Genomic DNA, 18,131 nt, shown 5'->3' with positions numbered 1-18,131 from the left:
TTTGTTTTTCTGTGATATATATATATATATACACTGCTCAAAAAAATAAAGGGAACACTAAAATAACACATCCTAGATCTGAGTGAATGAAATATTCTTATTAAATACATTTTTCTTTACATAGTTGAATGTGCTGACAACAAAATCACATAAAAATGATCAATGGAAATCAAATTCATCAACCCATTGAGGTCTGGATTTGGAGTCACACTCAAAATTAAAGTGGAAAACCACACTACAGGCTGATCCAACTTTGATGTAATGTCCTTAAAACAAGTCAAAATGAGGCTCAGTAGTGTGTGTGGCCTCCACGTGCCTGTATGACCTCCCTACAATGCCTGGGCAAGCTCCTGATGAGGTGGCGGATGGTCTCCTGAGGGATCTCCTCCCAGACCTGGAGTAAGGCATCCGCCAACTCCTGGACAGTCTGTTGTGCAACGTGGCGTTGGTGGATGGAGCGAGACATGATATCCCAGATGTGCTCAATTGGATTCAGGTCTGGGGAACGGGCGGGCCAGTCCATAGCATCAATGCCTTCCTCTTGCAGGAACTGCTGACACACTCCAGCCACATGAGGTCTAGCATTGTCTTGCATTAGGAGGAACACAGGGCCAACCGCACCAGCATATGGTCTCACAAGGGGTCTGAGGATCTCATCTCGGTACCTAATGGCAGTCAGGCTACCTCTGGCGAGCACATGAAGGCCTGTGCGGCCCCCCAAAGAAATGCCACCCCACACCATGACTGACCCACCGCCAAACCGTTCATGCTGGAGGATGTTGCAGGCAGCAGAACGTTCTCCACAGCGTCTCCAGACTCTGTCACGTCTGTCACATGTGCTCAGTGTGAACCTGCTTTCATCTGTGAAGAGCACAGGGCGCCAGTGGTGAATTTGCCAATCTTGGTGTTCTCTGGCAAATGCCAAACATCCTGCACGGTGTTGGGCTGTAAGCACAACCCCCACCTGTGGACGTCGGGCCCTCATACCACCCTCATGGAGTCTGTTTCTGACCGTTTGAGCAGACACATGCACATTTGTGGCCTGCTGGAGGTTATTTTGCAGGGCTCTGGCAGTGCTCCTCCTGCTCCTCCTTGCACAAAGGCGGAGGTAGCGGTCCTGCTGCTGGGTTGTTGCCCTCCTACGGCCTCCTCCACGTCTCCTGATGTACTGACCTGTCTCCGGATAGCGCCTCCATGCTCTGGACACTACGCTGACAGACACAGCAAACCTTCTTGCCACAGCTCGCATTGATGTGTCATCCTGGATGAGCTGCACTACCTGAGCCACTTGTGTGGGTTGTAGACTCCGTCTCATGCTACCACTAGAGTGAAAGAACCGCCAGCATTCAAAAGTGACCAAAACATCAGCCAGGAAGCATAGGAACTGAGAAGTGGTCTGTGGTCACCACCTGCAGAACCACTCCTTTATTGGGGGTTTCTTGCTAATTGCCTATAATTTCCACCTGTTGTCTATTCCATTTGCACAACAGCATGTGAAATGTATTGTCAATCAGTGTTGCTTCCTAAGTGGACAGTTTGATTTCACAGAAGTGTGATTGACTTGGAGTTACATTGTGTTGTTTAAGTGTTCCCTTTATTTTTTTGAGCAGTGTATATATATATATATATATATATATATATATAGGTGACAAGTAAGTTTGCAAGTTTGCCTATGTGTTGTCATTGCATGGACTTTGGTCATTCATGATATAGATATAGGCTAATGTCACCATTCCATAGTCCATTATATCTTGGGGAGACTTTGAGTTTGGCTCATTTGGCTGATACTGTATCTGCACACAGCCACGAGCCATCTGTCTGTACACTGTGACAGTCTAGTCATCTATAAACCAAACCACTACCCTGCTTCTGTTATGCTACTGGCTGACTGCCCCTGGCTGACTGCCCCTGCCTGACTGCCCCCGACTGACTGCTACTGGCTGACTGCTACTGGCTAACTGCTACTGGCTAACTGCCCCTAGCTGACTGCTACTGGCTGACTGCCACTGGCTGACTGCTACTGGCTGACTGCTACTGGCTGACTGCTACTGGCTGACTGCCCCTGGCTGACTGCTACTGGCTGACTGCTACTGGCTGACTGTCTGCTACTGGTGGATTTAAGGGGTGATGGCTGTAACTTGTTGCTTCACTAGAGATGCACAAACACATGTAAGTACTGTACCTTTCTTATTACAGATTATACAGAAATGTTACAATGTTGTATGTGACATGATCCGTCACATGAAATGCTTACCTTCAAGCCCTTAACCAACAATTCAGATTTTTAAGTAAGCAAGAAAATATTTGCTATATATATATATATATATATATATATATATAATTTTTATTTTTAAGTAGCACAATAAAATAACAACGAGACTATATACAAGGGGTGCCAGTACCGAGTCAATGTGCGAGGGTACAGGTAAGTCGAGGTAATTGAGGAAACATGTACATGTAGGTAGGGGTAAAGTGACTGCATAGATACTAACAGCAAGCAGCAGCAGCCTAAAAAAGGGGGTCAATGAAAATAGTCTGAGTAGCCATTTGATTTACTGTTTAGCAGTCTCATGGCTTGGGGGTAGAAGCTGTTATTAATGAGACTTTTGGACTTTGACTTGATGCTCCAGTACCACTTGCCATGCCGTTAGCAGAGAGAACAGTCTATGACTTCGGTGGTTAGAGTCTTTGACAATTATTAGGGCCTTCCTCCTACACCGCCTGGTACATTTTTTTACTTAACTAGGCAAGTCAGTTAATAAGAACAAATTCTTATTTTACAATGAGGGCCTACCCCGGCCAAACTCTCCCCTAACCTAATAGTGCGCCCTATGGGACTCCCGATCACAGCCGGTTGTGATACAGCCCAGGATCGAACCAGGGTCTGTAGTGACTCCTCTAACACTGAGATGCAGTGCCTTAGACCGTTGCACCACTTGGGAGCCTACTGCTGGATGGCAGAGAGATTAGCCCCAGTGATGTACTGGGCCGTAAGCACTACCCTCTGTAGAGCCTTGCGGTTGGATGCCGAGCAGTTGCCATACCAAGCGGTGATGCAACTAGTCAGGATGCTCTCGATGGTGCAGCTGTAGAACTTTTTGAGGATCTGAGGTCTCCTGAACATACGAATGAGTTAGTGAGCGAGCCGGTGACTGAGTGAGTGAATGAATGACTGAGTGAGACAGTGGCTGAGTGAGACAGTGACTGAGTGAGACAGTGACTGAGTGAGACAGTGACTGAGTGAGACAGTGACTGAGTGAGACAGTGACTGAGTGAGACAGGGACTGAGTGAGACAGGGACTGAGTGAGACAGTGACTGATTGAGTGAATGTCTGCTCGCCCGCCTGCCTCTGTGTCTGTTTATATTCCCATGCAGTATAAACCAGTGTGGTTGTTTAGCTGCCCTCTCAGACCACATTCTGCTACTGAGAATAAACCATGCTGGCTTCATAGCCTTGGCAGTCTGAAACATCTAGAGGAAACCGAGGAATACTGCTAACGAGACAGTGGTCATGAAGGAGGAATACTGCTAACGAGACAGTGTTCATGAAGGAGGAATACTGCTGACGAGACAGTGGTCATGAAGGAGGAATACTGCTGACGAGACAGTGGTCATGAAGGAGGAATACTGCTAACGAGACAGTGTTCATGAAGGAGGAATACTGCTGACGAGACAGTGGTCATGAAGGAGGAATACTGCTGACGAGACAGTGGTCATGAAGGAGGAATACTGCTAACGAGACAGTGGTCATGAAGGAGGAATACTGCTAACGAGACAGTGGTCATGAAGGAGGAATACTGCTAACGAGACAGTGGTCATGAAGGAGGAATACTGCTAACGAGACAGTGGTCATGAAGGAGGAATACTGCTAACGAGACAGTGGTCATGAAGGAGGAATACTGCTGACGAGACAGTGGTCATGAAGGAGGAATACTGCTGACGAGACAGTGGTCATGAAGGAGGAATACTGCTGACGAGACAGTGGTCATGAAGGAGGAATACTGCTGACGAGACAGTGGTCATGAAGGAGGAATACTGCTGACGAGACAGTGGTCATGAAGGAGGAATACTGCTGACGAGACAGTGGTCATGAAGGAGGAATACTGCTGATGAGACAGTGGTCATGAAGGAGGAATACTGCTGATGAGACAGTGGTCATAAAGGAAAGGAGACAAGGAAAGGATGCTGTTAGGAACACAGCACACTGTATATGTAAATGAAGGTGTGATACTGATGTCTCTACCGGTGGTGTGACACTTCTTTGTTCCCTCAGGAAGGAAGTCTCTCAGCTCACGCTTCAGACGACAGAGCGGAACAGCTACAAGTCTGAGGTAAATGTTTTTTAAGTCATTTTCAACCTTTTCATGTATTTCTTATAATGCAGATATTGTCCTGTCTAGATCTGCCTTGTTTGTGGGCATCAACATGACACTTAACACACTGACAGATATATAATCAATATGTGGGAGTACCTTTAGACCTATTGACCTGTGCTATTGATAAGTTGATGTTATTTTTCTCAGTCAGAGCCCTGAACTGGCCAACCCTCACATTGCCCCAAGAACCCTGTCCCTTCTTCCTCTGGCTGTGGTGATGTCACAGCAGGAGACAGAGAGATTGATTTTGATATGGCTGTTTGGTGTGTGTGTGTGTGTGTGTGTGTGTGTGTGTGTGTGTGTGTGTGTGTGTGTGTGTGTGTGTGTGTGCGTGTGTGTTGTACAGCGTCACATCTCATGTAGTGTAGTTGTAAATCTACTGACTGACTTCAGGGTCAACTGATCAATACAAAATGGCAGCATGTGTTTGTACTGTATGTGTGTGTGGAAGGGGATGATACATATGCATGTGTACATACAGTATAAGTGTGTGTGCGTGGTCAGAAGGTGACACACTGAGCGAGTCTGGAATGTCGTCCTGTGAGCAAGAAGGAAGGAGGGAGTAACAATGGAAGGGGAGGAGAGAGAGGGGGGGGGGGGTAAACCAGTGGGGTAGGTTTATGTTACTGTGTAGATACATAATGCAAAGATGACAGAGAACACACAGAGAGAGGGAGCTGGGAGAGGGAGCTGGGAGGAGGATGAGGATGATGGTAACAGTACTCTCTCCCACTACTACCCCAAAACACAGCTTCTGATTGGATCAGCTTGGACTCCTAAGTTTCTCTGAGGGTAAGGTGTGTTTCTGTGTCTTTGTTTAATTTGCCTTTAGAGTGAATGGGGCCATGTTGTTACCAACGGATACGCAGGTGGGAGGCTTTGTGAGCTGGGAGAACAGGTGTTTCTGTAAACTGACACTGGGACTTACCGGAGTCAAAAAAAGAACTGGTACACACATAGAAAAACACACATTACCATCTTAATGGAATTAATACACTCTCATGGATTTAGTCTTCTTGTTGATAGGTGTTATTTATTCATTTTTGGGATCTTCAAACTTACTGATATTATGATGTAGCTTAGTTGTACTGTGATGTTTTCAGCTGTTTGCTTTTGGCTAGGTTGGTGACAGTTGGGTGACAGTTATTCTGTTCACTGATATGACAGCAGTCTGCACCCATTAGACAGTTAGCTTTGCATAACAACCCAGAGATGAAATATTTGACAGTGGGAGGTTATATGTCAATCTGTAGGTGAATGACTGGATAACAAGTCAAGAACCCATAACTGAAGGGATGCTTCACTCTAACGTTCACTGGTTGTGAGTACTGTAGTAGATAGTGAGTAAACTATCTCATACTGAGTAGGGTATCTTGTAGTGAGTAGAGTATCTATCTTGTATTGAGTAGAGTAACTTGCACTGAGTAGGATATCTTGGAGAAATAAAGGTGCTATCTAGAACCAAAAAGGGTTGTCCACATAGGAAAACCTTTGGATAACCTTTTTTGGTTCCAGGTAGAACACCTTTGGGTTCCATGTAGAACCCTCTGCAGAAAGGGTTACAGAGGGTTCTACATGGAACCCAAAAGGTTTATACCTGGAACCAAAAACAGTCTACCTGGAACAAAAAAAGTGTTATCCTATGGGGACAGCTGAAGAACCCTTTTGGAACCCTTTTTCTAAGAGTGTAGTGAGTAGGGTATCTTGTGCTGAGAGTAGAGTGGAGAGTAGAGTGTCTTGTGCTGAGAGTAGGGTGTCTTGTACAGACAGGAGAGTATGTTGTACAGACAGGAGAGTATGTTGTACAGACAGCAGAGTATGTTGTACAGACAGCAGAGTATGTTGTACAGACAGCAGAGTATGTTGTACAGACAGCAGAGTATGTTGTACAGACAGGAGAGTATGTTGTACAGACAGCAGAGTATGTTGTACAGACAGGAGAGTGTCTTGTACAGACAGGAGAGTGTCTTGTACAGACAGGAGAGTATGTTGTACAGATAGGAGAGTATGTTGTACAGACAGCAGAGTATGTTGTACAGACAGCAGAGTATGTTGTACAGACAGGAGAGTATGTTGTACAGACAGGAGAGTGTCTTGTACAGACAGGAGAGTATGTTGTACAGACAGGAGAGTATGTTGTACAGACAGGAGAGTGTCTTGTACAGACAGGAGAGTATGTTGTACAGACAGGAGAGTATGTTGTACAGACAGGAGAGTATGTTGTACAGACAGCAGAGTATGTTGTACAGACAGGAGAGTGTCTTGTACAGACAGGAGAGTATGTTGTACAGACAGGAGAGTGTCTTGTACAGACAGGAGAGTATGTTGTACAGACAGGAGAGTATGTTGTACAGACAGGAGAGTATGTTGTACAGACAGCAGAGTATGTTGTACAGACAGGAGAGTGTCTTGTACAGACAGGAGAGTGTCTTGTACAGACAGGAGAGTGTCTTGTACAGACAGGAGAGTATGTTGTACAGACAGGAGAGTGTCTTGTACAGACAGAAGACTATGTTGTACAGACAGGAGAGTATGTTGTACAGACAGGAGAGTGTCTTGTACAGACAGAAGACTATGTTGTACAGACAGGAGAGTGTCTTGTACAGACAGAAGAGTGTCTTGCACAGACAGGAGAGTGTCTTGTACAGACAGGAGAGTATGTTGTACAGACAGGAGAGTGTCTTGTACAGACAGAAGAGTGTCTTGCACAGACAGGAGAGTGTCTTGTACAGACAGGAGAGTGTCTTGTACAGACAGAAGAGTGTCTTGCACAGACAGGAGAGTGTCTTGTACAGACAGGAGAGTGTCTTGTACAGACAGGAGAGTGTCTTGCACAGACAGGAGAGTGTCTTGTACAGACAGGAGAGTGTCTTGTACAGACAGGAGAGTATGTTGTACAGACAGGAGAGTGTCTTGTACAGACAGGAGAGTGTCTTGTACAGACAGGAGAGTATGTTGTACAGACAGGAGAGTGTCTTGTACAGACAGGAGAGTGTCTTGTACAGACAGGAGAGTGTCTTGTACAGACAGGAGAGTATGTTGTACAGACAGGAGAGTGTCTTGTACAGACAGGAGAGTGTCTTGTACAGACAGGAGAGTGTCTTGCACAGACAGGAGAGTGTCTTGTACAGACAGGAGAGTGTCTTGTACAGACAGGAGAGTGTCTTGTACAGACAGGAGAGTGTCTTGTACAGACAGGAGAGTGTCTTGTACAGACAGGAGAGTGTCTTGCACAGACAGGAGAGTGTCTTGTACAGACAGGAGAGTGTCTTGTACAGACAGGAGAGTATGTTGTACTGACAGGAGAGTATGTTGTACAGACAGGAGAGTATGTTGTACAGACAGGAGAGTATGTTGTACAGACAGAAGACTATGTTGTACAGACAGGAGAGTGTCTTGTACAGACAGGAGAGTGTCTTGTACAGACAGGAGAGTGTCTTGCACAGACAGGAGAGTGTCTTGTACAGACAGGAGAGTGTCTTGTACAGACAGGAGAGTGTCTTGTACAGACAGGAGAGTGTCTTGTACAGACAGGAGAGTATGTTGTACTGACAGGAGAGTATGTTGTACAGACAGGAGAGTATGTTGTACTGACAGGAGAGTATGTTGTACAGACAGGAGAGTGTCTTGTACAGACAGGAGAGTGTCTTGTACTGACAGGAGAGTATGTTGTACAGACAGGAGAGTATGTTGTACAGACAGGAGAGTATGTTGTACAGACAGGAGAGTATGTTGTACAGACAGGAGAGTATGTTGTACAGACAGGAGAGTATGTTGTACTGACAGGAGAGTATGTTGTTCTAACAGGCCCAGATTCCCGTCATTTGTGTGAAGAGAAGACGTAAGAGCACGCAGATCAGGCTGCTTTTTGAGGATCCGTAGGCGAGCGAGTAAACTTCCACTGCCATCAGTTCTACTTGCTAACATGCAATCATTGGAAAATAAAATTGATGACCTCACAATTACGATTATCCTACCAAAAGAACATTAAGAACTGTAATATCTTATGTTTCACGAGTCGTGGCTGAACGACAACACAGATAATATAGAGCTGGAGGGATTTTCAATGCACCGGCAGAACAGAGAAGCTATGTCTGGTAAGACGAGGGGTGGGGTTTGTGTCTTTTTGTGAATAACAACTAGTGCGCGATGTCTAATATTAAAGAAGTCTTGAGGTATTGCTCGCTTGAGGTAGAGAACCTTATGATAAGCTGTAGACCACACTATCTACCAAGAGAGTTCTCATCTATATTATTCGTAGCCATCTATTTACCACCACAGACCGATACTGGCACTAAGACCGCACTCAACCAACTCTATAAGGCCATAAGCAAACAAGAAAATGCTCACCCAGAAGCGGCGCTCCTAGTGGCGGGGAACTTTAATGCAGGGAAACTTAATTTTTTTACCAGCATGTCACATGTGCAACCAGAGGAAAAATCCTCTAGACCACCTTTACTCCACAAACAGAGATGCATACAAAGCTCTCCTTCACCCTCCATTTGGCAAATACAGTGGGGCAAAAAAGTATTTAGTCAGCCACCAATTCTGCAAGTTCTCCCACTTAAAAAGATGAGAGAGGCCTGTAATTTTCATCATAGGTACACTTCAACTATTGCAGACAAAATAAGGGGAAAAAAATCCAGAAAATCAGATTGTAGGATTTTTTATGAATTTATTTGCAAATTATGGTGGAAAATAAGTATTTGGTCAAAAACAAAAGTTAATCTCAATACTTTGTTATATACCCTTTGTTGGCAAAGACAGAGGTCAAACAAAGTCTTCACAAGGTTTTCACACATTGTTGCTGGTATTTTGGCCCATTCCTCCATGCAGATCTCCTCTAGAGCAGTGATGTTTTGGGGCTGTTGCTGGGCAACACAGACTTTCAACACCCTCCAAAGATTTTCTATGGGGTTGAGATCTGGAGACTGGCTAGGCCACTCCAGGACCTTGAAATGCTTCTTACAAAGCCACTCCTTCGTTGCCAGGGCAGTGTGTTTGGGATCATTGTCATGCTGAAAGACCCAGCCATGTTTCATCTTCAATGCCCTTGCTGATGGAAGGAGGTTTTCACTCAAAATCTCACGATACATGGCCCCATTCATTCTTTCCTTTACACGGATCAGTCGTCCTTGTCCCTTTGCAGAAAAACAGCCCCAAAGCATGATGTTTCCACCCCCATGCTTCACAGTAGGTATGGTGTTCTTTGGATGCAACTCAGCATTCTTTGTACTCCAAACACGATGAGTTGAGTTTTTACCAAAACGTTATATTTTGGTTTGATCTGACCATATGACATTCTCCCAAACTTCTTCTGGATCATCCAAATGCTCTCTAGCAAACTTCAGACGGGCCTGGACATGTACTGGTTTAAGCAGGGGGACACGTCTGGCACTGCAGGATTTGAGTCCCTGGTGGCGTAGTGTGTTACTGATGGTAGGCTTTGTTACTTTGGTCCCAGCTCTCTGTAGGTCATTCACTAGGTCCCCCCGTGTGGTTCTGAGATTTTTGCTCACCGTTCTTGTGATAATTTTGACCCCACGGGGTGAGATCTTGCGTGGAGCCCCAGATCGAGGGAGATTATCAGTGGTCTTGTATGTCTTCCATTTCCTAATAATTGCTCCCACAGTTGATTTCTTCAAACCAAGCTGCTTACCTATTGCAGATTCAGTCTTTCCAGCCTGGTGCAGGTCTACAATTTTGTTTCTGGTGTCCTTTGACAGCTCTTTGGTCTTGGCCATAGTGGAGTTTGGAGTGTGACTGTTTGAGGTTGTGGACAGGTGTCTTTTATACTGATAACAAGTTCAAACAGGTGCCATTAATACAGGTAACGAGTGGAGGACAGAGGAGCCTCTTAAAGAAGAAGTTACAGGTCTGTGAGAGGCAGAAATCTTGCTTGTTTGTAGGTGACCAAATACTTATTTTCCACCATAATTTGAAAATAAATTCATTAAAAATCCTACAATGTGATTTTCTGGAATTTTTCCTAATTTTGTCTGTCATAGTTGAAGTGTACCTATGATGAAAATTACAGGTCTCTCTCATCTTTTTAAGTGGGAGAACTTGCAGAATTGGTGGCTGACTAAATACTTTTTTTTTTGCCCCACTGTATGTCCATAATTCTATCCTCCTGATTCCTGCTTACAAGCAAAAACTAAAGGTTTGATGCTACGCTACAGGACTGTTTTGCTAGCACATACTGGAATATGTTCCGAGATTCATCCAATGGCACTGAGGAGTATACCACCTCAGTCATCGGCTTCATCAATAAGTGCATCGACGACGTCATCCCCACATTGACCGTACGTACATATCCAACCATGGATTGCAGGCAACATCCGCATTGAGCTAAAGGCTAGAGCTGCCGCTTTCAAAGAGCGGGACACTAATCCGGATGCTTATAAGAAATCCCGCTATGCCCTCAGACGAACCATCAAACAAGCAAAGCGTCAATACAGGATTAAGATTGAATCCTACTACACCGGCTCTGACGCTCGTCGGATGTGGCAGGGCTTGAAAACTATTACGGATTACAAAGGGAAACCCAGATGCGAGCTGCCCAGTGACACGAGCCTACCAGATGAGCTAAATGCCTTTTATGCTCGCTTCGAGGCAAGCACCAGCTGTTCTAGATGACTGTGTGATAACGCTCTCAGTAGCCGATGTGAGCAAGACCTTAAACAGGTCAACATTCACAAAGCCGCGGGGCCAGATGGATTACCAGGACGTGTACTCAAAGCATGCCGGACCAACTGACAGGTATCTTCACCGAAATGTTCAACCTCTCCCTGACTGAGTCTGTAATACCTACATGTTTCAAGCAGACCACCATAGTCCCTGTGCCCAAGGAAGCAAAGGTAACCTGCATAAATGATTACCACCCCGTAGCACTCACGTCGGTAGCCATGAAGTGCTTTGAAAGGCTGATCTTGACTCACGTCAACAGCATCCTCGCGGAAACCCTAGACTCATTCCAATTCGCATACCGCCCCAACAGATTCACAGATTACGCAATCTCAATCACACTCCACACTGCCCTTTCCCACCTGGACAAAATTAACACCTACGTGAGAATGCTATTCATTGACTGTAGCTCAGCGTTCAACACCATAGTGCCCACGAAGCTCATCAATAAGCTAAGGAACCTGGAACTAAACACCTCCCTCTGCAACTGGATCCTGGACTTCCTGACGTGCCACCTCCAGGTGGTAAGGGTAGGCATCAACACGTCTGTCACTCTGATTCTCAACACTGGGGCCCCTCAGGGGTGTGTACTTAGTCCCCTCCTGTACTCCCTGTTCACCCACGACTGCGTGGCCAAACACGACTCCAACACCATCATTAAGTTTGCTGACGACACAACAGTGATAGGCCTGATCACCGACAATGATGAGACAGCCTATAGGGAGGGGGTCAGAGAACTGTCAGTGTGGTGCCAGGACAACAACCTCTCCCTCAGTGTGCGCAAGACTAATGAGCTGATCGTGGACTACAGGAAAAGGCGGGCTGAATAGGCCCCCATTAACATCAACGGGGCTGTAGTGGAGCGGGTCGAGAGTTTCAAGTTCCTTGGTGTCCACATCACCAACGATCTATCATGGTCAAAACACACCAAGACAGTTGTGAAGAGTGCACGGCAAAACATTTTCCCCCTCAGGAGACTGAAAATATTTGTCATGGGTCCCCAGGTCCTCAAAAAGTTCTACAGCTGCACCATCGAGAGCATCCTGACCGGTTGCATCACTGCCTAGTATGGCAACTGCTCGGGCATCTGACCGTAAGACGCTACAGAGGTTAATGCGTACGGCCCAGTACATAACTGGGGCCAAGCTTCCTGCAATCCAGGACCTATATAATAGGCGGTGTCAGAGGAAAGCCCATAAAATTGTCAGAGACTCCAGTCACCCAAGTCATAGACTGTTTTCTCTACCATCACATGGCAAGTGGTACTGGAGTGCCAAGTCTAGGACCAAAAGCCTCCTTAACAGCTTCTACCCCCAAGCCATAAGACTGCTGAACAATTAATCAAATGGCCACCGGACTATTTACATTGACCCCCTCCATTTGTTTTGTACACTACTGCTACTGGCTGTTTATTATCTATGCATAGTCACTTAACCCCTACCTACGTGTACAAATTACCTCTAACCTGTACCCCCGCACACTGACTCGGTACCCCCTGTATATAGCCTCATTTTTTCCTTCTTTTTTCCCCTTTAGTTTGGTAAATATTTTCTTAACTCTTCTTGAACTGCACTGTTGGTTAAGGGCTTGTAAGTAACCATTTCACAGTAAGGTCTACACTTGTGGTATTTGGCACATGTGACAAATAAAGTGTGATTTGATACCCATCTTGTACTGACGGTAAATAGATTAGTAAATAAACTGGTGGTTCAGTAGGTTGGAACATGCTGATTGCAACACCAGAGTTGAGGGTCTAATTCCCACACGGGCCCCCATATACTGAGTGGCTTTGAATAGAAGTCCATCACCATGCTATTGTTCTAACAGCAGGTCAACAGTACCCTGTGGTGGTGACAGTGTAGATATCAGTAGCTCCATCTGAAAGCAGTGCCCATACAAACTGCATGGAAAGCAGTTTCACTCAGTTCCGCTTCTGTTACAATCTTATCTGATCACATTCAACTCTGTTTGACTGAGCCCTTTGTGGAGCACTTTGAATCTCTGTCTGTGTTTTGATTGTTTTATTTGACGAGAGAGTGCATGTATATGTGTGTGTGTGTGCTAGAGAGAACCAGAGAGAGAAAGAAGGAAAGAGAGAGATTGGGCAGTATCTGTGTAATACATTGTTTCCTAGTGTCAGAGTAGATTGTTGTCTGACTGGTTTTTCCAGTTTGATTTTAGGTTGTCACCAGTCCAGTCGACCCAGGACATGTTTCTAGTGTAAACAGCTGTTAGGACATACCCATTCAAGTGACGTGTTTAGGTGGTGAGTGTGTGTGTGGAGAGGGAGACCTCTATGTGAATGGACTCATTGAGTCAGTATGAGGGGAATGTATGGAAGGCAGCAGAGTTTCACTGATGAGGTAACCTCACTTCACTGAGATGGTAGTTGGATGGAGACTTTCTATAGAGTTTGGAATGTCCTGTTTTTCAACTTAATTGTTTTTTTCATTTGTTTTTTGTCACTTTTGTTTCTTTATATATATATATATATCTCTCTTTCTGTATTTTTTTTCTTCTTTCTATCTCTATCGCTGTCTCTTTCTGTCATCTCCTTTTCTGTCTCTCTTTCTGCCTCCTCGTCTGTCTCTTTCTGTCTCCTTGTCTCTGTCTCTTTCTGTTTCCTTGTCTCTCTCTTTCTGTCTCCTTGTCTCTCTCTTTCTGTCTCCTTGTCTGTCTCTTTCTGTCTCCTTGTCTGTCTCTTTCTGTCATCTGTCTCTTTCTGTCATCTGTCTGTCTCTTTCTGTCATCTGTCTCTCTCTTTCTGTCATCTGTCTCTCTCTTTCTGTCATCTGTCTCTCTCTTTCTGTCATCTGTCTCTCTCTTTCTGTCATCTGTCTCTCTCTTTCTGTCATCTCTCTCTGGCTCTCTCTCGCTCTCTCTCACTGGCTCTCTCGCTCTCTCTATATCTCTCTCGCTCTCTCTCGCTCTCTCGCTCTCTCTATATATATCTCTCTCGCTCTCTATATCTCTCTCTATATGTATCTCTCTCTCTCTCTCTCTCTCTCTCTCTCTCTATATATATATATATATATATGTATCTCTCTCGCTCTCTCTATATCTCTCTTGCTCTCTCTATATCTCTCTTTCTATATGTATCTCTCTATCTCTCTCTATGTATCTCTCTGTCTCTCTCTATATCTCTCGCTCTCTCTATATACAGTGCCTTGCGAAAGTATTCGGCCCCCTTGAACTTTGCGACCTTTTGCCACATTTCAGGCTTCAAACATAAAGATATAAAACTGTATTTTTTTGTGAAGAATCAACAGCAAGTGGGACACAATCATGAAGTGGAACAACATTTATTGGATATTTCAAACTTTTTTAACAAATCAGAAACTGAAAAATTGGGCAAGCAAAACTATTCAGCCCCTTTACTTTCAGTGCAGCAAACTCTCTCCAGAAGTTCAGTGAGGATCTCTGAATGATCCAATGTTGACCTAAATGACTAATGATGATGAATACAATCCACCTGTGTGTAATCAAGTCTCCGTATAAATGCACCTGCACTGTGATAGTCTCAGAGGTCTGTTAAAAGCGCAGAGAGCATCATGAAGAACAAGGAACACACCAGGCAGGTCCGAGATACTGTTGTGAAGAAGTTTAAAGCCAGATTTGGATACAAAAAGATTTCCCAAGCTTTAAACATCCCAAGGAGCACTGTGCAAGTGATAATATTGAAATGGAAGGAGTATCAGACCACTGCAAATCTACCAAGACCTGGCCGTCCCTCTAAACTTTCAGCTCATACAAGGAGAAGACTGATCAGAGATGCAACCAAGAGGCCCATGATCACTCTGGATGAACTGCAGAGATCTACAGCTGAGGTGGGAGACTCTGTCCATAGGACAACAATCAGTCGTATATTGCACAAATCTGGCCTTTATGGAAGAGTGGCAAGAAGAAAGCCATTTCTTAAAGATATCCATAAAAAGTGTCGTTTAAAGTTTGCCACAAGCCACCTGGGAGACACACCAAACATGTGGAAGAAGGTGCTCTGGTCAGATGAAAACAAAATTGAACTTTTTGGCAACAATGCAAAACGTTATGTTTGGCGTAAAAGCAACACAGCTCATCACCCTGAACACACCATCCCCACTGTCAAACATGGTGGTGGCAGCATCATGGTTTGGGCCTGCTTTTCTTCAGCAGGGACAGGGAAGATGGTTAAAATTGATGGGAAGATGGATGGAGCCAAATACAGGACCATTCTGGAAGAAAACCTGATGGAGTCTGCAAAAGACCTGAGACTGGGACGGAGATTTGTCTTCCAACAAGACAATGATCCAAAACATAAAGCAAAATCTACAATGGAATGGTTCAAAAATAAACATATCCAAGTGTTAGAATGTCCAGGTGTCAAAGTCCAGACCTGAATCCAATCGAGAATCTGTGGAAAGAACTGAAAACTGCTGTTCACAAATGCACACTGAGCTCGAGCTGTTTTGCAAGGAGGAATGGGAAAAAATTTCAGTCTCCCGATGTGCAAAACTGATAGACATACCCCAAGCGACTTACAGCTGTAATCGCAGCAAAAGGTGGCGCTACAAAGTATTAACTTAAGGGGGCTGAATAATTTGCCACGCCCAATTTTTCAGTTTTTGATTTGTTAAAAAAGTTTGAAATATCCAATAAATGCCGTTCCACTTCATGATTGTGTCCCACTTGTTGTTGATTCTTCACAAAAAAATACAGTTTATATCTTTATGTTTGAAGCCTGAAATGTGGCAAAAGGTCGCAAAGTTTAAGGGGGCCGAATACTTTCGCAAGGCACTGTATCTCTTTCGCTCTCTCTCGCTCTCTCTATATATCTCTTTCGCTCTCTCTCGCTCTCTCTATATCACTCTCTCGCTCTCTCTATATCTCTCTCTATATATATATATATATCTCTCTCTCTCTCGCTCTCTCTATATCTCTTTTTCTCTCTCGCTCTCTCTCTCTCACTCTCCCTCTCTCTATATATAGATATCTCTCTCTCTCTCTGATGACTGTAATCTGGCTACTGTGTGCTACTAACTGTACTGTATCATTACATTTGACCATAGTGTCCAGAATACCATTACCTCAGCATTCCTAACCATTTCATTTCAAAGATGGAATTTTCTCAGTAAAAATATGCAATGTTTTTCATATGTAAATATAACAAAACATAACATTTGACATATGATATATTTCTTTATGTTTGCAGTGTTCTGAGGCTTGTGTGTGACCACTCACCCAGGAAAACTTCACTGCTGAGGACCTCTGTTTGACTACTGGAGCCGACACCACAGAGAAGAATGGACAGAGCGGGAGGGAAGTAGAACTAACAATCATCTCTGAGTGTGTGGGAGACAGAAATGCAGAGAATGTTCATGGATGGAATCTCAAACCTGTGGATATACAAGTGAGTGTCTGTTGATATCTGGAGCCCCAAACATGAGAAGATTGCAGTTCAACCACTCTGACGTTTCTGCTGGGGCAGACAAACACCTTTCCTACCAGGCCTGTGCTGCTACCAGGCCTGTGCTGCTACCAGGCCTGTGCTGCTACCAGGCCTGTGCTGCTACCAGGCCTGTGCTGCTACCAGGCCTGTGCTGCTACCAGGCCTGTGCTGCTACCAGGACTGTGCTGCTACCAGGACTGTGCTGCTACCAGGACTGTGCTGCTGTCAAAGGCTTCTGTGATAATTTTGACCAGTGGTTAAACTCTGCAAAAAGGATTACTGGGATTCTTAAACTGTCACCTTTTACTACATACTACATTTGGAATAATTCAACTTGCACTGGACCCATTCCCCAGTGAGGGGAAATACACAACAGGCTCCACAATGGCCACCGGACAGTTGAGACAGAATGGTGGTGTGAGGGACGTGATCCCAGAGGATGGCAGTGGCAGGGGAGGAAACTGTGGCATTGCAGGGAAGTTGGCTGGAGACCGGGGCAGGACAGAGTGGAGAAGGCTAAACCTGCCCAAAAGGAGTAAGAGTTTAGACTGGAGTGGAAGGGGGGCTAGCCCTGGCGAGGGGCTCAGGACTGGGCTGCTGAGGTTTTCTGGGAACCTAGGGGGGTCCACACTTAAACGAGCAGAGAGTTTGGAGAGTAGGGGGGCAGGAGAGAGCAATGTGTTGTCCAGGGTGAAGGCCTTTAACTCAGTTGGACCAGGGGATGTGATGAGCCCCGTTGGGGGGTCAGGGCGTTCCCTTGGTGAAGGGGTGTCCCCTGTGGGTCTAGCGTATGTGGCTATATCTCTGGAGAGGGCCAGTGGGGGCCAGTCCCTCCCCACCAGACTGAGTTCTAGTCCTGGTCCTGGGTCTGGAACCAGAAAACCAGCCGGTGGATCTCTTGGATCCTCCAGGGGTCAGAGTATCTGGGACCGGATACAGAAGCTCTATGGGTCTACTGGAACTGATAAAGCTACGAACAGAGATGAGGATGTGAAGGACTCAACCAGAACCAAGCGTCTCTCAGCACCGGTAGGAGACTGGTCTCTATTGGAGAGGGATGGGGGGGATACAGCAGCCAATCGCAGGAAGTCCACCACAGACTCTGTCTTTGTCTCCCCCCTCTCCTCCCCCTTTTCCTCCCCCCTCAGTGGATTATCCAGGGGGGAGAGGAACGGCCTGCTCTCACACACACCCCTAGTAGAACAGAACACCACACACACACCCCTGGTAGAACAGAACACCACACACACTACACACACACCACAGAGACATCAGAATAGTGCAGTCAAGGTGTCTGGTTTGAGCCCCTCACTGTCTCCAGTGTCAGGGTGTACCACACCCACACTCTCATACAAACCCTCACACACACCCTTAGTGGAGGGGTCATCAGTGTGCATTAGTGACCCCTCACTATCCCCTCCATTAGAAGACAAACAGGAGAGAGGGGAAAAGGAGGTGACAAACACTGTGGGCAAAACGAGTGGAAGTAGTGAAGACAGACAGGAGAGAGTAAGGGTGGGGAGCATGGCTCAGGAAAAAGAGAAATGGACTGATGTCGAAGGAAAAGGACACAAGAAAAAGGAGAAGCGAGGGAGAGATCACGCTGAAGTCTTTCTCCCCCAGCACAGACTATCAGTGACAC

At 45.5% G+C, this 18,131-nt stretch overlaps 1 protein-coding gene across 2 annotated transcripts in view; it reads left to right on the top strand.

Annotated features, from left to right (window-relative positions):
* LOC112238542 (tuftelin) overlaps positions 1-16,859 on the top strand; it is a 52,538-nt gene extending 35,679 nt beyond the window's left edge. For both annotated transcript variants that reach the window (XM_042307120.1, XM_042307130.1), the window contains exons 12-13: positions 4,275-4,332; positions 16,253-16,859. In XM_042307120.1, the coding sequence (XP_042163054.1) occupies positions 4,275-4,332; positions 16,253-16,273 (79 nt within the window). In that variant the 3' untranslated portion in view covers positions 16,274-16,859. The remainder of the gene's footprint in view (positions 1-4,274; positions 4,333-16,252) is intronic.
* The last annotated feature ends 1,272 nt before the right edge of the window (positions 16,860-18,131 follow it).

This window comes from Oncorhynchus tshawytscha, linkage group LG03, assembly GCF_018296145.1.
Source record: "Oncorhynchus tshawytscha isolate Ot180627B linkage group LG03, Otsh_v2.0, whole genome shotgun sequence".
NCBI lineage: Eukaryota > Metazoa > Chordata > Actinopteri > Salmoniformes > Salmonidae > Oncorhynchus > Oncorhynchus tshawytscha.
The sequence above is the reverse complement of the archived record's forward strand: the minus strand, read 5'-3'. Positions and strand labels throughout refer to the sequence as shown.